This window comes from Dufourea novaeangliae, unplaced genomic scaffold, assembly GCF_001272555.1.
Source record: "Dufourea novaeangliae isolate 0120121106 unplaced genomic scaffold, ASM127255v1 scaffold124, whole genome shotgun sequence".
NCBI classification, from domain to species: domain Eukaryota; kingdom Metazoa; phylum Arthropoda; class Insecta; order Hymenoptera; family Halictidae; genus Dufourea; species Dufourea novaeangliae.
This window is the reverse complement of record NW_015374010.1, coordinates 3637858-3661968: the sequence shown is the minus strand read 5'-3', so window position 1 is coordinate 3661968 and position 24111 is coordinate 3637858. Positions and strand designations below refer to the sequence as shown.

General features: G+C 36.5%; 1 protein-coding gene across 2 annotated transcripts; it reads left to right on the top strand.

Annotated features, from left to right (window-relative positions):
• The first annotated feature begins 814 nt into the window (after positions 1-814).
• LOC107188377 (homeobox protein PKNOX2-like) lies at positions 815-19915 on the top strand. Of its 2 annotated transcripts, XM_015576656.1 has the most exons (8): positions 815-1115; positions 12399-12501; positions 13269-13578; positions 14436-14636; positions 15651-15942; positions 16818-17017; positions 17461-17819; positions 19883-19915. In XM_015576656.1, exons 2-7 carry the CDS (start codon positions 12479-12481, stop codon positions 17782-17784), a joined length of 1350 nt encoding a protein of 449 aa, XP_015432142.1. In that variant the 5' UTR covers positions 815-1115; positions 12399-12478; the 3' UTR covers positions 17785-17819; positions 19883-19915. The 2 variants fall into 2 exon arrangements, with proteins under 2 accessions (XP_015432142.1, XP_015432143.1); XM_015576657.1 differs by lacking the exons at positions 815-1115; positions 12399-12501 and adding an exon at positions 12725-12787.
• Positions 19916-24111: the final 4196 nt, after the last annotated feature.

The following is a 24111-nucleotide window of genomic DNA, read 5'->3' as shown; positions in this document are numbered from 1 at the left end:
GGGATCGGTTTTCTTGTATCAAGCCCCACTATCCCCGATAAGAACGACGTGATAAGATACCGCTGGTCGCCGTTATTCATCGTTCTAAGCAGGTAAATATGTAATCCTTTTGCAGTTAACTCGTTTTTTTTATAATACCGACGCGATATTTTCAGAAATTGAGATTCCGCTCGAGGACGACAATCGTATGCATTTTTCATCCCTTTCTTTACACAATAATGAGAAAATTTACGTAAGTTTCAAACGTAACCGTGAATAGAGTGATGACACAAATACACCGAAAATGTAGACTAGAATATTTTAATCAAGACGTCATTTTTGAGAAAATTGCTTTCGACAACTACATTGACAATAACGCAACTTGTCAAATTGCAATTATACGTAATTTTTTGTTTATATTAAACAGTCTTAATTCAATCACAAAGATCATATAAATGTTTATAAAAAATTTCAATCGACATGTTTTTTTCACGAAAAAACATTGCATCTACTTTTGAAGCAATATGGCGATTACATACTTAATCCCATTGTATAGAACATGATTATACCAATAGTTGTTTCTAAGCTTTTCTTATTAAATGTATTTGCGAAATACAATTAATATCCACTAAAAACGGTACAGATAACCCGTGGTGTTGTGTATATAATTTTTTTTCACTCAACAAGTTTAAATAACGCGCGCTTTTTAAAAATACGCCTCGATAGACAGTCAATCGCGTCGGTGTCGCCATCTTGTGGCGAGCCGCGGTTACCAGCCGGGGCAAAACCTTCGCGAAAAGTATTGAATCGATGACGTCACAAAAGACGTGTCAGTGGAAGGAGTAGACGGGGATTGTGGAGGAGCATGTGAAAAATGTCTGATTACTTTAATTTATCGTGCGACGTGAACAGTGGTAAACAGACGCGTTTGTGTTGAACGCAGCGGTGAACAATAGTACCGGTGTCGGTACGTGATCATCGTCGACCCTCACAGCGTATCACGTGGACGAAACGGGACTGGATCGGTCGCGGGACGGGTCGGACACGCCGACCGAAAATATTTTCGAAAAATAAAACCAGTGCTCCAGTGTTGTTTTGCTCCTGCGGGACTCATTGGGACCAGTCTCCACGACACAGTAAGTCGATCGGGAATAAGCATCGCCACCGACAGTGTCAGCGCGACAGCTGTTCCCGTGCATCGTATTTGATCGGTTAACCCCCTGTTGGGCCGTGCACCTGTGAATTTAGTGAGGTTAGGTTCGGTTAATTCGTTCCTGGCGTGCGCCGATACACGCGAAAAACTTGTTTTGTGCGCAATGCCCCCAGTGAACGCCCATTTCTCGCGGTCTGCCTTGACAGAATTGCGGATTGATACGATCGATATTGTCAAGGGTCTTCCGGAGAGCGACTTTTTTAGATGACATCATGCGTACCATGCGATTCGTGTTCGTCACCTTCTTGATGATGTTTTGTCCGTTTTATCGTATGCTTCGAAGAATATTTATATAGTTATTTACAGACGGAACTAGTTACTATTAACAATAACAGTAAAAATAGTATCGGGGCTAGAAATAAACACAGGAGAAAAAATCAGATTTCTTTGAATTAACGTTACGTTGCATTGAGCAACGCACAACGCAAAGCATTTCCAGGAGGCTGTAATGAATTAGTAAAGAGATCAGCAGAGTAATGAGTATTATTAGCGTTGGAGAACATTCGGATGCAGCAATTAGGATAACCATACAGAGTTCGATGCGTTCTAGTAAACAACACGGAATGTTGTTTTGCTTAAATATATCAATTTGTTGAAGTAATATCTATTTTTCTTTTCTGACGTCAACGTATGTGATCGTTTGTATTGCTTAGAAAATAATTTATTTCATATTATGTTGCACAATCAAATCTTATTAAACTCGTAAAATATTTAAAATGGAAAAGTATGTTTTGGTAGGGGTAAGACTGACTCATAACATTTACATACAATTGGTTATTTTTTATTATACATGGTAACCCCTGTAACATTGGTGAATGCTTGATGCTCTTTTGATTTCTGTAAAAAAATAAGGGTTTTTCATTTTAAAAATTCAATATGTCCGGCAAAACAGTGCGTAAACAGTATAGAAAAAATGTTTATGCCATTCAGGTTAGGCATGATACTCATATTGTGTTAGTGATTCCATTTTTCTCGAGACTAATCACAACGTCATTATTCTGATTAATCGTGTTACGTGCTCATTTAACAATATTATGTACATATTTTTCAACGTATTCTCAGTCTGTGGAATAACTTATTACGTATTTATTTTTTATTGCTCCTTATTTTTATCTGTTTGCAGTGGCCATCACTACGGGTATAATTTAATTTGTTATATTGGATCGTGATTTTCAGTTTATTTTTTTAAATTCTTGTCGTTTCGAAGTATTTTGCAATTAACGTTACCTCTCATACGTTCTCCGTTATTTTTAAAAGTAAAAAATACTATTTAACAGACAAAGTTTCACTAGTACTGACATTTAATTCTTATTTAGAATATTTTAACCAATTAAGTTCAACCAATATTTGAAGGCAAATCATTACGAAATTCCAAAGAGTTAAATATTTTACGGATGAGGATACACGAATAATAATCATAACCCACGTACTGTGAAGAAAATTAATTACATACGTCATATATTTCTATTTTTTTGTATCGACAGTCGCATTCCGTGAGTATTGATCTTGTTAATTTGAAAAATTCGTAAATGAATTCAGTTTATTTGCAAAGGAAGAATATACGTATTGTCTAATACTATATATGAATAGAGATTCGGATGTATCCACTTTTTTATATTTCATCACGTTTTTTGTAAATGTTTTTTTACGCGTTTTTATTAGTATAGTAAGGTACATTCATACAGCATTTCCTTGTAATATTGCCACACTTTCAGTTACACCGAAAAAGGCGGGAATTTTATGTTATTAACAAAAAATTATCAGTTACGTAAACAACTATTACCGTATAATATAAAGTGGTTTGTAATACAAAAAAGTTTAGGTTTGAATACATTTTGAAGGTTAAGTTAGTTAACCCTGTATCGATAATCGCAATCTGTTATTTGGACTAGTTATTTGAAATTCGATCTGGAGCAGAATAATTCGTGTTAAGCAAAATGCGTTAAATAGTAAACTGGGAACTTTGCAACGCGAGCGCTTATTCATCGGGCAGCGAGCGAATCGGTGTTTACATCGTATCAGGAGAACCGGTTGAAATCGTTCAAAGAATTTGTTGCGGGACAAAAAAGAGTGACAAAGATGCTGTAATGAAGTACCGCCATTACGTTGCAGCGTGTGTTACAGATTTTCAAATTGTGCTTATATTATGGTTTCTACATGAGGCATGAAACATTTTTAATATAATAAACAACTAAATATCAGAAACCACTTTAAGAAAATTATTATAAAACTGATTAGCGGTGGGAAGGAGATAAACAAACTTGAATTCTTGTTACTTATTTATTTAAGAAATATCTGGAATTTTTATATGAATGTAGAAATAGATAAAGTAAAAAATATTGAAACATTAAATACCAGTACATATGCAAATTAGTTAGTCACAGCGTTCGACATTTGTGTCCATACTTCGTGCACGCATGCGTATACTTCTCGCGAAACATTTTTGTATTTGTCAAATATTTTTAATTTATAAATCGATTAAATTTTTTAAGGCTATTGATCAGACAAAACTTCAGTTAATCTATGACAATAGTGCTTTATAAAATTCTATTTATACTCGTTTATTTATTACAGTTAAACAATATGGCTTTGAAAATTCATTCGCATGCAGTCAATTTTTGCAATATTAAATTGTATTGATATTTGTTTGCACGTTAGAGGGAGACATTATTAAATTATTGCAACAATTTCAACCTTAGAAGTACAGTTATCTAATATAGTCAAAGTTAGGCATTATTTAAATGAAATTCTAAGTGTTGTTTATAGTCACCAGAAAAAAAACAATAACATTCATTATTCCAAAAGCAATTACAATATATATAATTATTTATACGAATAACTGTATATAAATAATTATAAATAAATTATAAGTCGAATGAAATGTTCCCAGAAACCATCATTTATCTTTACCAAAAAGCAAATAATAATACTATTCACTATTTCAAAATAACAAACAAATTGACCGTAGGTTTCTATAAACGAATTGTCTAAAATAATATTATTTGCATGACTTCGAATGAGACTTATTTAAACTATTATTTATTACATCTGATTTTAAATAAAATTCGTCCAACGCTGTCCTGACCCCTTTCGGTCGAAAGAAGTGGCGAGACAAACTCGAATTTCCCGCAGAAATTTTATCGAGCACCCTATAGGTAGAGCGTTGCGCAGCAGTGAGGCATCGGCGCCGTCGGCAGCGGTGGCCTCTTGTAGTTTTTGCTACGCCCTCTTCGAATGAAAATGATTCTTCCCCGGCGTGGTGTGGTAGTAGGGATCGTCGACCATTGGTTATCGAACGTTTGACTGACAGTTCGACTATCTCGTGTCAGGACAGCGATGAAAGGGAGAAAGAAAAACAGCCTCTGGTCCCGTATTAACGCCTACCGACGATCCAGTCCACTTCTCTAACTACGAATCTCTTTTCTTCGCCAGTTTGTTGGCCCGACACGACGCCGGCTAAATACGACCAATGACTGACAGGTAGTAAACAACTCCGCTCGCCCACCGGGATACCATATTCGTCATAATTAACTCTTTCGGTGCCAGGTTGGTATGTGCGCGCGTTTAACGTCTTTCTCGCGGCGAGATCATTTCGCCGGACAGTTTTCGAACGACTCCGCGAAATATATTTCTGTATGGGTGTATTTATAAAGGTGAAAATAATATTGAATAATTTATATAGCTGGGAATATATGCGTATTTATTTTTTATTTTTTCTTTCTGGTTTGAAATTTTATTCCGACGATATTTCCGTTAAATCGAGGTAAAGTGTATTTCGTTTGAAATGAAATGAATTTTGCTACCGTTGTGGAAGAGGGAGTCTGTGGCCACTGTTCATACAGATTTTAGAGAGTGTACTTGATAAACATAATACCTATTTAGAATTTATTCGTTTTTTTCTTTGAGACTATTTAATAAGGTAAATCATACGATATTCCGAGGGAAAAGTAATAGATTAGGAATATAATTTAAAACATTAGTTTTAACGAAAGAGGCAAATATTGGGTACATAGGCATGCACTATAAATTTGAATACTTCCTTACCTTCGAAAATAAACGTTAACTGTTTACTACCTGCTTGGCACTCGAAGGGTTGAAAATTTGTTCTTGTATTTACACTCGTAAAAATGTGTTTTGTGTCTCTGTTAGTGTCTCTCATAAATGTAAAAATAAGTTAGACACACCTGATATTTATATTTACATTATTATCATAGCTTCGCTAATTTACGAAATTTTAATAATATATTTCTTTTACTATTAATTATATTTACGTTTAATTTTTTATTATTTTGCTTTGACAGCTTCTGTAACAGTGAACTCATTTTTCTGAGTTTTTAAAAAAATTGTTATGTTATAATATTACAAGATCAAAAGCATCCTTTAACAAATTAACATGTTGCCTTCTTGTCCGTTTGAGTTATCGCTTCTTACCCTCTGATTGCGTTTAATTGCCCGTTTCAGTGTCGCAGTAATTATTTGCTCGTTACAAGGAATCGACACATTAAACGCGTGACGCAGTAAATCGCACGGACAAAGTGCACGTACACCATTCCAAAGTTACCGCCAATTCGTTTCGTTTTCAGTTGCACGCAACACGTGATTCAACGTTGTAAATCTGCTTTCTGTTTTTTTTTCTCAGCAGTAGTACATTTAAAACCAGATAAGATCTTTTGCTTCTATCTCTTTTGTCATCTACATTGTTATGTATATTTATCAAAAATAACATAATATTTAGAAAAAAGTATTTATTATTACAATTTAAACTTTATTAAGAAGTTTTATGTACAGCTTAATCTACATGTCAAAATTAGTGCAATACGTCTTCATTACTATTATAAACTGTATAAACAACGAAAAAATATTTGCATATAGTTTTATTATACTCATAATACTTATAATAATATATGTTAGATTTCTGGAAAAGTTCTAACCGTTTCTTAGATACATTAAATAGAAATTTATTTTTGCAAAGAGAAGTTCGTGTTACACTACATGTACTTATCAAATGGATCTTATACTTTCTACATAATATTTATACGATCAGTTTCTTAATACTCATGAGACTTTCTTTTTATCTTCCGTCGAACTGATACACAATATTTAGGCAACAATTTAATATATTATAAAGAGGGGTATGAAATAAATGTGTTGTACATATCTGCATATAAATGAACCCAGATTTACAAAGGAATTACTTAAAAATAGAAACCCAAGTTGCGAATGATGGGCGCTACCTTTTTGTGTCTCTCCGACAACGAAACAAAAACATAGAATCTCATCGATTAACCCGAGAGGATAAAGATAAACGATATTTTCGACACGTGCAACATCGTAAAACTAAAATGCAGCAGACCATATGCCAGGCTTGACACGGAGAAGCCAGACGTCGAGAACATTCCGTCGATTACGATATTTCAATGGACATTATAGATCACCGGTAGCATTTTTCTTGCGTCGCTTCTCTCGTCGACTCGTTAGAGCGTACGCGTCGCTTTCATGTCCGGCAACAGCTGCGTTCAAATACCACCGCGCGGCACCCAAGAATTCGAAAGCGATATAATGCGTCGTTTGAAGGAATAGAACGAAGAAGAGTGGCGTCGCCACCACCCCGCTCAGCTCACGTTCGGTACAGCAATGCGGAAAATGGAAAAAGGAACGAACGAAAACAAAAAAAAACTGAAGTTCCTTGATATTCATTATCGGTCAACAGAATTTTCGATATTGGATCATCATTCGGTTCAAATAAAATCTAAACGGAGCACCTAAAGAAAGCACTTTGTAAGCGGTTGACTGTGGCAGCCATGTTTGTTTACGCGTTACATGATGAATTAGGAGAAGAAAAATCGCTGACGGGCCCGAGCAGCAAATTTGGTCAAAACAGTTGCCTGGCAACCGTACGATCATGGGATCGATTCCTGATCCGGTATATACGCATTCTGTCGATTTCTTTTTCTCGTAACGGTTTAACGAAACCTCGGGGAAGTAAACACGGAAATGTTTTTTAACGGTCTGTCGGTATATTGGGGGATCTACTTTACCGATCTGTAAGCATCGTTTCAATTTTCCGTTCATTTCGAGATGATTGAAGTCTTATAGAGAGTTACTGTCGACGAGGGAATGAAGCATGTGTTTACCCTTAGAATATCTATGCTTCTGGCGAGTGAGTTTTGTGTCCTAACTACAGACTCCTCTCGATTATCGTCTGGCTTGTTCTACACGATTATTGTCCAGACGTTATCCCCACCACTGGAGGGGGGGGGAAGGCGTGGAACCTGTCAATGGCATACTTTGTTGCCAAGACTCGGGCTTCAGGCAAAGGAAAAATTTACGAGGGTCTGAAACATTTCTCCCTACAAAATTATTGCCCCTACGCGGACCCAAGTTCGAGACGATAATCAGGAAGTGTTTATAATTCAGTTTAGAACTGGTGCATTGTTGTCTTTTCTTTTTTTCTTATAACGTACGAATCTCTCTTACGAGTAATATTATCAAAGATAAACTCGTCACAACAAAACCACATGACATTTGTAGAGACATAGCACGGTGTTAGAGTATTCTCTGAAGAAGAGAACTTGTTCATTTCGCACCCAACACAAGAACTTCTCAGCAGACGAACACAATGTTTACTCGTTATAAATCCTTCATTACAAGAAAAATGATTTCTTTTAAAAAACTTGATACATTTTTTAATAAAGTGAAATAAATGTGATCGGATAAATACTTATGAGCATTAGTGTATGTAGCTACAGTCGACAGTAATAATTAAACTGCGGATTTAATGCATTTATACCGTACTCAACTGTCTGAAATTCAGTATAGTAAAAAGTATAATAAGTATTAGTATGGTCTTCATTTTATGTTGGAGTTAATAGAATATTTAATGCAGTGAAGAGAATTTTATTTGTTCCTAGTTTCCATAAATAAATCTGTTAAAATTGATATTTGCATACAAATCGGTAGTCTAGTAATAATATATATATAGTGGGGTATTAATCAGCTAGGGTTTCCGGCCTATTTTCAACATTCCCAAAGATTTCAGCATTAGTGTAAAAGGGAAACTGATTTAGGATGAGGTTACTTTGGACAACACAGGACGTGGTCTAATTGGACAACCACTCTATTTATATCTACATTTATCGTTCCCGTTGATTATGTGCTTTTGTCCCACACGAAACGGAGACATAAGAGGTCTGTCGCATTAAAGAGTCGTCTGACTTCGTGACGTGCTTATACTGGACATATTCTTACTAGACCTTGAAGATCACAAATGAAAAAAGGAAAAGACACCAATAACTAAATCTCCAAACAATGTCGGAAGTTTTGATAAGCAATCAAATTTACGCTCGGTAATTCTTCAAATCTGTCCATTCCGCGCAACACAGTCTCACAAGGAAGACATATAAAACTAGCCCCATTACTTAAAGACCGAATCAACATTGTAAGTCAGCAAATTGTTAATTATGTAAGCAACCCTTAAAAGGAACTGTCCGTAGAGTTCCATAGGTAGGAAACCGTCCTAAGTAGAGATGGCGTGAACTTCTGAATCACGAGTGATTCGATCACGTTCGTTTCCAATCACGGTGATTTTTTACAGGGATTCGTATGATTTTTCGCGATAGTTTCTGATTGGTGGAGAACACAACAACAGTTCTTGCACGCGTCACATACCCTGTAGGTATATTGTATTTTATATTAACGACGTCGAAGCAAAAATGCGAGTTACATTGTACAAAGTAAAGGAATAATGGATAAATTAGTGATTAAAAATTCGAAACAACATATTGCATAACATATATGGCGTATAATTATAACAAATCATTTTTTTTATAATTTCTTTTCTCTTTACTCATTTTTAAAAACCCCAATAGTAATATAGAATTCATTTTCAATATTGAATATAATTTTTTTTCAAGGGTCAACATTACGATCGCAGTGAGCAAAATTCACTCAAGATAAAAAAAACATGGTCGTGAATGATGTTAAATCACGACCGTCATCGTGATTCTGCGATAAATTACTGTTAGTGTTTTCGCACACCATATCTAGTCCGAAGCAATGAATGGAGCATCGAGAGGTGTTTCGACTTATTATTTCGATCAGAATGGCGGGAAAAGAAAAAGGTGGGAAATTCGAACGCGCGTTTAGGTCGATTCGATACGTGGACACAGCTGCGGGAACGAGCCCGGTGGCTGACCGTTCCCCCCGTCAGCGATAATATTTTTAAATGAAAGCGGCGAGAGGCGGACCGGCACAATAAATATCGGGTTTAACGGAAAGACGCAGAGCCCGGTGAAAGCACCGCTTGCAAGTAATGGTTACCCCTCTCTGTCCACCGGCTTTTTCTACCGGCCGTCCACCTTCTTCCTATTCGCCACCTAGCCGTCTTCCCCTCCAGTTCTCCACTTCTGTCACGTCGTTACGCGAAGATCTTTCTCTTCGTCGATCTATTCAACCGTGCGGAACAGAACGAAAGTTTTGATGAAACGTCCAGCGACGGGCTATTACCCAAACTTTGGCTAGAATTCTGTGTCCACTATACTGGACCAGACATGAGTAAATTCATTATTTAGATAAACAGTTTCGAGTAATGAATCAAGGATAAAGACAAATATTTCGCCATTTTTAATTGATTAACGTGAAAATTCCAATTTTTGTAATAGAATAATATTACAGTGAGTCCTCGATGAATGCGACACGAACAATGGCGTTATTCCCAACACTGGGGGGTTTCCCTTTTGGAAACAATCAAAACAGAGTAAATAGAAACTAAGCAGAGGTTCGGCTTCGTGCAAAAAGCAAAATGAGGGGCTGAAAACCTTACCGCCCTGCCACGAATGCTCCGAAACGGATCCGAGTTCGTCGCATTCATCGAGACATTACTGTACTTCTCGAATGAGGACACACTTGGCAAATAATCTCATTCACTGTTTAAAGGTCATGATATCGAACTTAGATACAGTTGCTTTTCAATATTTATTGCTTGAATAAAATTGTGCCTAATTCTGTACGGGCTCCCTTCTAATGGTCTAGGAAGGGGGTGGTTCTAGGTTAAAAAAAATAAGTGGAAAATAAAAAAGAAGAATTTCAGTGAGAGCATTTGGTTTTGATAGAATCGAACTTTAACATTAATTCAGCGTGTATTGGTTTAGAATGCAGATGGTACTGTGTCTGACCATTATTCACTGTTTCTACTTGAAAGGTGTTATCATGGTTATATGCTGTATTCTGTATGTATTCCATCAACTTCATTATCTTCCATACATAGGTTTTGATCGAATGGTTTTAGACAATGATAATGTTATGTTATCCTGTCATTTCATTATTCTAAATAGCAATGGTTAATAATTACCATAAGTAGAAGTAATCTGTAATAATCGGGCAGACGAGCCATGTGGCGTTCAAATACAGACGTACGTGATTAATTATCAATATCGATTTAATCGAAAATGGATCTCCGCATCAGAACATATTATTCATTTCTGTTTTGTTTAATTTGCATCGTCAGTTATAGGATATCCTGTTCACAGTATGTTCGATTTAAACGTATACATGCAATTATTTTTTTAATTTAAGAAATTGATTTTATAGAATCCTTATTTTAAATTTAATAGTTTTTACTTGGATGAACAGTATTACGTATAGTGGATTAAAATATTCTTTTTTCCTTATTCGTGCAGACTCGACGCGCGTCCCTGAAGTGGTGCACGTATATTATGTAGCAGTCTGTACATCCTTTTTCCCGTTATTAAATTAATTCGGAGATGCAAATTCGCGGCCATTATGGGGAATTATGAAGAATCATGTACGAGGTGATTCTTAATATTTTCAATATGATCGATCGAATAATTTGAGGCATTAAAGCCTGTCCTCGACAAGGGAGTTCTTCGTACGTATAGAACGTTCGGTTATAAAGCGGAGAGGAAATGTTGTATGGTGCAATCGATTTTTTTCTTTAAGTAGAGATGTTTCAGAGATACAGAGTTCTATCTCGCCTTTTTTTTTATCATTAACAAAATGGCATACTTTTTATAGCTTAAGACGGTAGCTATTTTTTTTAAATATGCGGTTCAACTCACAGAGACTAATCAACGTAGTAATACATTCATTTTTGAAATATCAAATAGAAAAATTAATATGTATTTATTATTTACTTAGAATCTACGATCCAAACAATGATAGTTAAAATTCGTATGTTACATTGACCTAAATATACGTACGCCACTTTTCAGTGAGAATTATTATTACATTATCATTACATAGAAAGTTCGGAGTAGGAATGTACATTTATTAGACATAATTTATAGATACAGCACTAAACGAAAAATATTACATTTTTATCTACAATGATTGTATTTACATCAAATAACCTTAAAGTTTAATGCCTTGAAGATCATGGGTCAACGTTAGCCCTGCAACAGTGATGTTTAAGCTTGCAAGAGTTTCCAATTTTCTTAATATTTGTAACAAAACTCATGTTTCAGTTTATAACTATTTAAATGATTATATTCAGTTAATTTCATAAAATTAAAAAATTATTAGCAGCTAAAAAATCTCAGTATGAAAGTAAATATTATAACTGTTCGAATACATTTTAATGCAAAAATTGGCAGACGATCCTTAAACACATACAAATATACAAAGTTGAAAAGTACTTTCAAAGTTGCTCAAAAATAAAATCACAAAAATTGGCTGTCTGGCCTCCAAAAAAAAAACAGAGGACAAATGCCCCCTCTGATTACATCCGGTTGGGCAGCTTGAAACCGGATTACTTAGTTTCTGATGAACATCGGACGGAGATAACTGCGGTTTTCGGTCGGTGCCGCCACCTTGTCACCGGTAGTGTCGCAGCACTTTATTTATTCATATACCGTGGGGACGTGTATAGGGGAGAGATCGGGGGAAAATTCAAAAGGAACGCTCGGAATGGGAAGCAGAACCGGTGCCAGGCAACAGTGCCGATGGCGTTGAGACCGTCTAACGATGACATTTAAATGCAGTACCGCGCATCGTTTGGTTCTCCGTGCCCACGACGATTCACCTCTGTCTCTGTCCGCTGTTATTTTCTGTCTCGCTCGTCTCTCCGTTCCGAAAGACGCGTGGCTGCGTCATCGAATAAAGAATAATTCCTTATCTCTCCTCACCCCTGATAAACGAAAGCGTATAATTCTCTAAGTATCAATGATCTTCCTTTTTTTTTCTGTTTCAGTTGAAGTATTTGTAAGGTCGGAGTACACGTAGACAATTGGACATTGCATCAAAGGCCCCGGAGGACCTGGGCAACGATGGATGGTGCCAGACAGGAATGATAGGTGAGAAGAAAGGAATCGTCAATGTATTCGATTGTCACGATATTTGACGGGGTTCTTGTACCTACTCGACGGTAACGACATGTTCACAACATTCGAAACGGTTTTACCCTCGCGCAATTCGAATCTCACGTCTGCTCCATTTTCAGATTTCGATATTTTCGGAACTTCAAACTGGAGCCGTTCGATGTACTGTTGGTAGACGATGTATAATATGATCGTAGAATCAAGTTGTGGTAAATGAATCGACAGAAATACAGGATGTGAAGAATTCTTGGGTTTTATTCAGGTTGTACGAACTGTGTAAATTATCGTTCGATCCGATGTGTCTTCCATTTATTCAACGTCAAGAGCTGTTTAAAATTTCAATATTGCATAACGCTAATTCATGTTTGGAGTTTCCCTGCTAACAAGGGAATCGATGTTAATTATTTCCGCTGCCTTTTTGAGACTCTAAAAACGGAGGAATGTAGACAGTATACAGATATTAATAGAACCCACTTGCCAAGGTTCTATTTTACGACTACACTATGTCCGTGTGACACTTAAAGAAATATAAAAATTTCCTTATTTTCCATTCTATTTTTATGAAACTTCTACCAATCGGTTGCTTAGGTTATGCCGTTAAGATTGAAACCAAACATTATTTACCGTCAAGTACCTATACCCCATTAATGATTGTACGGTAGCCCTCACAATTCAACTATAATAATGTGAAAATAATTGTTGGGAAGATTGGGAGAAAACTAATGGAGAAAACGGTGTTGCAGAATGCAAGAGGGTAGCACCGCCGTGGCGCTAGCGATGGTGACTCCTGGCTACGATCAGGACCCTGCGAGTGGGGTTGCCGATTACACGACCCATCAGGATCAGGCCCAGTTCGAGGCGGACAAGAGGGCAGTCTACAAGCATCCCCTCTTCCCGCTGCTCGCGTTACTCTTCGAAAGATGCGAACAAGCCACACAGAGCTCGGACAACTCGACGTCCGAGAGCTTCAACATGGACATACAGGCCTTCGTCCAACACCAAGAAAGAGACCGAAAGCCGTTCCTGATCAATGACCCCGAAATTGACGGTTTGGTGAGTTCTTTGCGCAGGCAACAGAGCGAAATTGCCTGACCCGAAACGAGTAGTCAATACTTTGAATCGAAAATGGAATACGAATTGGAGTTACTCGAGAAAGGGTGACCATAAGATGTCCTGGAAATCCTCATCTACCGACTTGTCTTTAATTACCGCAGCTTTAACTGTTTTCAAATCCAGCATGTTTCCAAAACACATGCGCACTTAATAACGTATACTTTAATTTTCAGTAAAAACAAATATGTATTTTTTGTATACAAAATGGTGTGTGCGTTTAACCCTCGGTTGACGAACGGTCAGGGTCGATTGGAACCAAACGTAACAGCTATTAACCGTATCCTTGTTAAAGAAGCACACAGTGCTCAGTCAAAAGAGTGAAGTCATGAAGTTTATTTTATTATTTTCTTGTTATTACATTTTACATAACAAACGTGAAAGAATTCAAGAGTTTGTGTTCCCACAAAGCTGTGTGTAATGAAATTATTATTGTAGGTCAAACCAACTCTGCATTCGTATAACGTGTCAGACTTGTACCGTTCGCCTTCCGAGGATTATAAAAATATAGGTTTATTGATTAAAATGAACGTAATTCAACAACCAAGAATGAGAACTGTGTAAATAGAGCGAAAAATAATTAAAAAGGTATCTCGGTACTCTCGTACCTTGAATTAAAGGGAACGCAATTAAACAACCGGTGTCTCCTCGGTTGCTGGTTCATGAAACAATAACAGTGTTCGCGTCGTGAAAACAAAAAATAATAAACGACGGCTCGAAATTGAACGTGAAAAGAAAATCGATCAGCCCGCGACGTTGCTTTTTGTTTTTCTTCTAATGCTGCGATCTGTCCATCGTAGATGATCAAGGCGATACAGGTGCTGCGAATTCACCTACTCGAGTTGGAAAAGGTTCAGGAGCTGTGCAAGGACTTCTGCAACAGGTACATCACGTGCCTGAAGGGCAAGATGCAGAGCGAAAATCTGCTACGCAGCGATTACAGTCACCATGGACACGATATGGGTCCATCGAGTGGCAGCAATGGCAGCAGTCCTTTGCAGGTTAGATATAATTTTTATTTTAAGGCATCCTCACCTGGCTCCCCCTCACCTACGTAGATATCCTTTTGTTAGTGATGCGCAAGGATCGTGAGTGTCTCTTGAAACGCTACGAGTTCTCTTAACCCCCCCACCCTCTACTAAACCCTCGCAGCCTTTAACAGTATCGCTTGCGAAGAAGCTGTGTCATACCAGTAAAATAATTAGTAGTTCACGTATACTTCAGTATTTCTATATATTACACGAATAATTCCGCAGTTTTGGAATTCCCTGTGAGGAAAGTGGTTGCCTTTATGCAGCCCTAGTTGAAATTATAATACTGCCTTTAAATTCATACATTGTACAATTAGTAGTCAGTAGAATAACATCCAGTCAAAATTCTCCTAGGCTTTAAAACTAACCGCATGTACTGTAAAATACTCTTATGAACAGAGAACCAGAAGTGGAAATATGGCTTTTTAACGGGTCGTTGAAGCTTTCAAGGTGTTCGAGAAACATCCCCTTTTTAGAATGTACAGATTGCCAAAGTAAATATCTTGAAGTCGAGTATGTTGAAAAGTAAATCAGGTACAGAAGTTTTATTCCTTAAACATTGTTTGTACCAAAGGGTAAATTTACTAGCTAAATTCTTTCTTGAGATATGTATCTATTACTAAAGATCATGTGACGATCTCTTTAAACTCTGTGTGAACGGTACTCCGTGCTTTTTAAATACCTATGTTTCGAAAACAATATTGACATTGGTAGTTACATTGTAATCCTCTTCTTGCTAGGTAATGGTATCAGATACAAAAAAGACTACTGTACTCGTTTGATAAAAGTGTGACGAAGTATATTGAAAAAATTCACATCTAGAGGATTCATAGTACGTTTAGGGATCCACTTCTGGAAGAATTGTTCGGGGCATAGTTTCGGGTGTGTATAGGTTAAAGAACGAGCGATACTTGCGCGTCGCTCAAAATATTATAGAACCCCACCCCTGCTCTCTGACGGTTAGTTGCGACATATATTTCCCAGGTGCTGTCTTCTACAGGCAATGATGTTGAGCCGGGAGCTAACGGATTCAGAGTGAGCAGAGGCGACACCCTGTCGGAAAACGGTGGCGCGAGTCAAGTTGCCGCGCAAGAGGAAACCGGTAACGACAGGCCGCCATCGGTGCGATCATCTTCCACAGCTCAGCGCTCGAACAGATCCTCCAGCCAGGAGCATGACGATCCTCTGTCACCTTCCACAGTACACGGGAGCACGCCCCTTTCGCAAATCGGGGCTCATCCCTGTGCACCGGTCAACGATATGTATCTTGGTCAAGGTGAGCTCCCTACGTGTATATCTTTTTTTTTTTTTTTCGATTCTTATTAACGATTGACTTTCATTTGAGATTTATGATGAGTAAGTACAAAATTTTCACTCATGGCTTTTTATCTGCATTATTGTATGTGATGGATCTTGACCCTCAATTGGTAAGACGAGGTCAACATGGCCCAAGACTATGATTGTTCTCTTATAATTGGGTTTGTAACTACCGTCAGTTTAAAGTCGATAAATGTATTTAGAGGAATATAGTGGTGTTAATAAATTGCCTGAACTGTACAGTCGAAAGAAAATATTTTTATTGAATATACACAATAATCGACTAGCTTTTATATAATTATTACCATTCTTGGTCAGGCTTATATTGATCATAATCATTTCTTGCCATTTGAGGGTTTAACGAATAATTTAAAGTAAAATGTTCTAAACAATCTAGTTGTAATAGTAGTCGTGTATTGAAAGAGCGTTCGTATAAATAATATATCCAAGAACTGGCATTTATAGATGATATGGACTGTGTGAATACTGGCGACAGAATATATTTAGAAGAAGCCGGTTTTTGGGGCCTTCTGGCATTACAAGAACGTGAGAATGAATACATCGATGTGGGAGATGCTAACGACGAAAAGTACTTTGGTTAGAAAAAGTTGTTCATTGTGTGAATTTTCATAGTAGTATTTGAGTATTAAGGAATTTCTAATTGAAAAGACAATTAAAAATGAACCAACTAAAACGTAGATATAAGTATAGAATGATAAATTTAAATTCAAACTTCAAATGTATATTTTACAAGATAGAATTGAATCAGAAGTCTCTGTAAAATGTATTGAGTCACATTTATCCTAGCAAATATATCTTATGTAATGTGTTTAGATATCACTGTTGCGGGGTCTCCTTCTCCTGCACCCAGTGAAGATGAAGATGAAGGATGTGGCACTGGCACTGTTACTTCAAATCATAGTACTAGCCATGGAGGTAGTCATAGTAGCATTAAGAAAGGAAGACAGAAGAGGGGAGTCTTACCTAAGCAGGCTACAAGCATTATGCGAACCTGGCTCTTTGAACATTTAGTTGTACGTATACATTTCATTCTACTTTCTACCTCTACATGGTTGCTATTAATCACGAGATTCCTTCCATTTTAATTAACAGAATTTCTTTATTCAACAGTATTCAAGATGTTTGTGGTTCCTGTAGTTCAGGTTTTTATAGGTTTACACCGGTTTCACAGTATTGAGTTGTTTCAGTTCGCATAAATTTATCAGAAAATGCTGTTTCGATAGTATTAGAAGTCTTTGCAGATACACTCTTGCCGGTGCCAGTTTTCTGAAAAGACTTCTTTTTAGACCTATAATAGAACCTTGAGTCACTGGGATCAAACATTCCAGACTCCTGATATCAGATCACAGTCTGGCGTTGTTTACATATTAGTAGAGATACTCCTCTTGACTTAGCGATGCCTATATAGCTGCTTTCGACTGAACATATGATAAAAGAATGGTATAATATTTTGCAGCATCCTTATCCAACGGAGGATGAAAAGCGTCAGATCGCAAGTCAAACGAACTTAACGTTGTTGCAAGTGAACAATTGGTTCATCAATGCTCGTCGGCGAATCCTTCAGCCGATGCTAGACGGTGCCGGGGCGGACCCGGTGCAACGCGCGGGTAAACGTCACAAGGTCTCGAAGCACGTTGTCCAACAGCAACACGTGCAGCAACAACAAGCCGGCGGCTGGCAATCTGAAGACTCTGGGAGCGATTCAGGCTCCAGCGACGGTGAGGGGGGTGCCGATAGATCGAAAGACGGTAACGATAGCGACGAAGATGATCTTCACTGACCTCTGTCGATCACTGAAACGTCAACCTCTTTACGGTACCTTCAAATCCAGTTGCTCATTACAGTATTAAGGTATTCGAGAATAGATTTCGCTTTAACTGTCAAATACGTAATTATTCTCGCGAAAATCAAGGGTATATCGATTGAGGTTATCACGCTCTCTTATCGGATCCAACATATTCGGTCTCCTTTTATCACCGTTCGACTCACAGATATTTCTGACGGTTATCAATCGTATTGTTTTACGTATTTTCCGTGGTCCGAGAAAATTGAAATTGAGCAGATATTAGATGACGCTGATACACCTGTTTCCCTGTTCTTCGTAAGAGTAATTTGAGGGGCTGCACATGTCTGGCCATCCCGTTTTGTTAGAAACGTATTTATGGCAAAAGAGAGGTTACCTTTCGAAATTGTTACCCTTTCAGCAGTTTTGTTAATTTGTTGATGTATACGATACGGTTGAAATATTTTCTTCATTTAGATTTTTTTTTTTTCATTTCTTTTCGTTCTTCATTTTCTCATAATTAAGAATGATTGATTTCCACATAGTTCAGTGTAATGAAGGCGTTACGAATGTAGCGTGAAACATTTCGGAAGATCTCATGTTATCTTAATAAGCCATGTTATGCACACACATCGCTCTGTTTGTAATTGATACTAATTAAAAAAAAACATTATTTTTTAAACAGTTCAAGACTTGAATATTCGCACGAAAACTTCATAAAAATCAATATTCAATGTTATCCGCGAATCCTTCCTACGATGCAATTTGTGAAATAACATTCTACTTGTTTGCATTCGACAAGTTATACTTAAGAGATTAAAACAGGTTGATACTGCTGTTTGTATATTTTTATATCGAGCTTTATTTCAGATAAAGTAAATTTTCTATAAACACAGGAAAAAAACAGTACACGATAATTCACGATATTCTGAATTTGATAAATGCGGTTTGAATATCCGATTAAAAAATTATTCACTTCATAGCACATTTGTGAATTCTCTGATATCAAAGCGTAAGAGATCGGAGCAAGCATGAGGAATTTGAAGCACAAAGCATACAGTATTTAAATTAAAAAACAAAGATTAACTTGTTTAGTTCACGAAATCTTGCTTAACTGACAATTACTAAATAATTCTAACTAAGTAATGCGTCTGTAAGAAATTCTTAGTATTTCTATAGTACTCTTGAAATCGTCCAAGTGAGACTATGTATAGTATAGGAAATCTCGTAACGACGCCGAGTGGAAGGTCGGTCTCAATCCTTTCTAATTAAAAGTAAGCTACCGCGGTATTATACTACACTTAACGTTATAGACGAGATATGTTAACGATCGGTCAACAACAGAAGAAGAAAAAGGGGGAAAAATGTTAACTTATCGGAAAACGTTTCACATAAAATTTCGTCGAAAGGTTCACGTGCAACGGACGATCGATCGGTCAGTAGATAAAATAGCAGTCTCGATCTTGTATTCTTCGTGCCATTAAAGAGCGTGGTAACTTCCGCGTTTAGTCTTTGTTCAGCTCTGCAGTGTCGTGACATAGCAAAGTGCTATCCCTCCAAGATAATAAATAATAACAATAATAATAATTAAATATTAATAATACTATTACGATTAATAACAACCACAACAATGATAATATAATACTACTTTAAATATATGATGATTATATTTTTAAACTCTAAGTGTCGTCTTTGAACGCGTGTACCGCAGTTTTAATGAGGTTGTGGTACTGCTGTACATAACAATACACAGAACTGTTAGAAATAAAGGGAGAAAAATATTAGTGATTAATCCGAAACAGATTAACGATATACCTTTTTTCTTGTAACTGAAAACGAACTCGAGTTTTAACAACAGCAAAAAAAAAAACAAGGGAAAAAGAATAAAGAAGAAACGAAAGAAAGAAAATGTCAAGGCCCGACGACAAGCACATGCCATCTTAAGATTAAGTGTTCATACATTCGCTGTCTGCATATGATCGTTGCGTTTTACTGAAATGGAAAAATAATCACCAGATCGCGAGTGCTGAATACCTAGCAACCTGTGTACTTTTTCACTTTGTGAATCGTTAACGGATGCGTTGTATGTTCTCAGATTCGACATCGACATCATTTTCAAATTCCGACGACCATCCGTGTAGATATAACGTATAAAAGTTCTTCCTATGTACTTGTCTTCGATTGTCCTTGTTTCCAAGCGTTCCGTCCATCGCACTTCGAACCGCTGAAACCTATCCTAAGATCGTTGACTGACTTGGAACTGCGATTCTAAAGGGACAAACGTTTCCGAGATCGATAATCGAATGAGCGTAATCTAGTAACTTGCCGAGATCAATTTATTCCGGTGCGATCACCTTGTTTCTAACGGCGAACTCGAAATTTCTCGAATTTCTGACGCTTCGCTGATCAACTATCGCGCGTTGTAGAACTGAAAATTAAAAAGACATTACAGATTTTATAAACTATAGCAACAATAGAAAGTGTTATTACTGAAGCGTAAAATTCGAAAAAAGTTTCGAGCTATCGTTATGCGAACGTAAGTGTGTTTACTTTGCAACGAGATATACATAGGTTTCATTAAGCACGTTGGTGTCAGTGATTCATAGTATACAGCACTCTCACGATTTCTCTGTATGGATTCCACGAAACTGTTAAGGAAGATATAACTTGCGACGATGGTAGAACCTCCATTATCAGAGCTAACAGGTGGACACAACATTTTTGTGTGTTTTCTGTAGACTACGGATTTTATACATGCGTAGCATATATGCCAATATGCAGAATGTAATAAGTTAGAATGATATATATTGTCCAATACATGTTTTATTAACAATTTAAATTGCAGCACAAAAATTTTAGTTTGCATGAACATCCAGAATCTACATGTAGTATAAGTAAATATGAACCAAAACATATTCAACGATATAATTAGGTTATGATTGTTTAACAATGCAAAGAGTGATTAAATATCTTTATTAAGGAAAGGAAAGTCCGTTAGATAATGGAGGTTCTTTTATATAGATGGCTAAATAGACCGAAGCTAGTCCACTGATTTCAACGCATTGAGGACGGCCAACTTAGCACTTAGCTGAACGCCATCGACTGATGAAATTAAGTCATAGATATGCAGCAATAGAGGACAAGCGTATTAATAAAGAATCCGAATCATGCGCCGCCCGATCCTCGATGCGCTCAGACAAGAATGTCTCGTACAAAAAAAGAAAAAAAGAAAACTAAAAGGTCAAAGCCGTCGATTAGGTCAGCCACTTTACTGGTGTCCTGCATACTTCCGGTGTCGATGTACATAGCCGACTGGCACAAAGTGCTTCCATTAGTGGCTCCCACGAGCTTTTTTTCCGGGCAACCCAAACGAACCTGTTTCAAAATCCGTTGCTGGTCGCAAAACTTTTAAGGAAGCCTCGGGACGAAAGAAACGAGTCGATCGAGAGGCTTGGTAAAACGATAATATCAGTTGAAGACAGCTTTTACAGTATAGCTCCATATACGGTGTAGTGACGTAAGCGAAAAAAGTCGAACGATCGCGGACGAACGGGCAATTAACGAAGCGAGAATGAGAATAAAACCGTGTAAAACACCGTGTCGATTTGGGTGTACAGTGACAGCAAGTCTACTCTCGTTATTTAACGTCATTTTCTGCATCGTTCTATTTTGTTTATTTTTTTTTTTTTTTTTTTTTTTTTTTTTTTTTTTTATTTTTTTGTCCCGAGCAGCTCGCAATGGAAACTGGTCCTCGATCGCTCGTGCTGATGATTAGGTCGCCGTTTACAAGTACCAGCAATAATGCGCACTTTCCGTAAATGATATAGGACTAAGAGAATCGTCGGCTCGTATCGCGAATCACCTAGTACGGGACTATACTGTACTTTGACTAATTATAATTATGAAATAACGATAGATTAAGAGGTAGGTTGTAAGGCTGAACCACGTATACGTATGTGCTGCGGCACCAGACGACTGTGATAACTCGGTGGGCGGTGCCCAGCCTCCTACTTCATACTTGTATACTGAAAACTATACAATACTTAAATTCACACCACACTTAAAACACACACAAAGAGGGGGGGTGGGTGGGAGGAGAAAGAACGAGAGAGATACACAGACGCTCACTTGTACACACTTACACATACATGTGTAGAAACATTTACCTAAGAGGTTGAACGTATGTTTGTAGAGCTTGCATTAAAAAAAAACTGCTAGTGGGTCCATAGACTCCTTACATGTAACATTGTCTGTGCACATACTCTCAAAATTCTACTTGAATATTAATTATTCAAATCGGATATGATTGGTTCAAAAGTAATCTGGTATATCTAAGAGAAAGAAAGATACTGATATTCAAATGTGACCTAAAAATTTGCTTGTCCCATGAGGAAACTTGAAAACATATTACGTGCACGTTTTGTTACTCTGTTCGGGTTTTTAAAAAATGTCTGCGACCTTCTCAATGCAAGTAGATAAAATAACTGAATTATAATACTGTATTTACGTCTACTACATTGATGTATCAGTAATCTGTGTTTTTTTTTGTTATTGCATCAGAGATAAGTAATCAGAGTCTTAGAAGTTGTTACATATAAAATAGAGAATATAGTGGCAACATTTCTACTGGCAAAGTAATGTAACATGGAAACAAGCATTTTTTTTCGTTATTCCGTTTAATAGATATTTCTTAGTACCATGGTTACTTATTTTCAATTTAAAAAAAGTAAATAAAAACAAAGTCAGACGAATGAACATTTTCGTTCATTCAGGTGCACGCGAGTACATGTTTGATAATGGACCTCCAGATAAAATCTCTAATGCTAATAGGTATTAGCGATTTACGTGCAAGCTCTATCGAAAATATTTAAGAAGATAGGAATGGACCAAAAAATGAGGCAGTATCTGAATTTGTTGAGTTATTGCTTTGATAATCCCACAGAGTTTTAGGAGTAATGACGCTGAAATACAAATGTTGTTTTATGGTTTCACATTATTCTTCGCGTTATACTGTTCACTCATTATTACGGTATTGTAATTTAAGTGAGTATATTATGACAAACTTTTGTAGTAATTCACGTGAGAATTGGGTATACGTTCCATGCACACACGGTGTTTTTAAACAATTCATAACGAGTTAACCAAGTTTTATTATTTCTCCTATCGTAAAGTAAAAAGAATACAGTTTTATTAAAACTGCCTATTTTTATTTTATATTCGCCAAATGACTTGCACAAACTTTATGTTCCGTTTTGTCTTTCTTTTGTTATACGCAGTCAGCGTTCGTGTCATGTTCTATTTACCATTATTTTTCAATAATTTATGAAATTTTCTTGTTTCATCGATATTATTCTAATATTCGTGAATTCTATAGAAGTTTGTAACATGCATGTTACGTTCCATGTATGGTAATATGTATTCTATCTTGCCAAGAAATCAATTTATTCTATACTGCTCCAAAAATGTTCACATATGTATCTATATTGACAGATATTTGTACTATTTGATAATGCAAACATGCACGTGTACACGTGTAAATTTTAATATAAAATTAACGGACTTTCGAAGGTCCATTCCTAACTTAAGTGAAATTTTAAGTCGTAAACTAAACGTATTGCATACTTACGTACATACTAAAAAGGAAGCATAAGTAAACAACTTGAATAGTTCTTTCTCGTGTACATCAAGGTCCTGTTAAATAAGTTGTTTATTGATAATAAATGCCATCACGCTTGCAATATGTTTTTCTGACTCTTATTCCATCCTTAAGATACCACTTCATCTTTGCGTATATGTATACTCTAAATTACAGACATCAAATCTAATTTAATTAAATAATGGAATACGTAGTTTTTTACCTGAAAAAAACTCATAGAAGCGTAAAGTAGGTCACTAGGCAGATTTTATGAAATTCAAACGTCCAATTTACCATATAAAATGCTTTATTATCAATAATGAGGACACGTAATTCGTATATTTGACAAAACACCAGTAAATTACATCGCATATCGCATACTTATATATCATAAAAAAGTATGAAATCGCAAGTAATCACAGGTAATTTTTATAAAAAATGCTACATTGTAATCAAGAATCAAAAAATTCAGAAATAGTATCTTTCTCACAACGTATTTACATTACATTTATAAAATGCGTTCAAATGGTTACAGATACAAATATATATTTCCTAGCGTTATTCTATAATTTCGTTTAATTCTTCATAAAATATTTTAAAGTTTTTTCACTTCCCTTTTTACCGTATCGACTTTCTACATCAACCTTACAATTCTTAAATAATGATTAAAGATTCAATATTTAAAACGC

What these genes read in the sequence shown, in the direction of transcription:
- LOC107188377 (XM_015576656.1), top strand. Translation starts at nt 12,479, where the DNA reads ATGGTGCCAGACAGGAATGATAG. An exon ending in GTGCCAGACAGGAATGATAG is followed by an intron (nt 12,502 to 13,268) that starts GTGAGAAGAAAG and finishes ACGGTGTTGCAG; the next exon opens with AATGCAAGAGGGTAGCACCG. An exon ending in CGATATGTATCTTGGTCAAG is followed by an intron (nt 15,943 to 16,817) that starts GTGAGCTCCCTA and finishes TAATGTGTTTAG; the next exon opens with ATATCACTGTTGCGGGGTCT.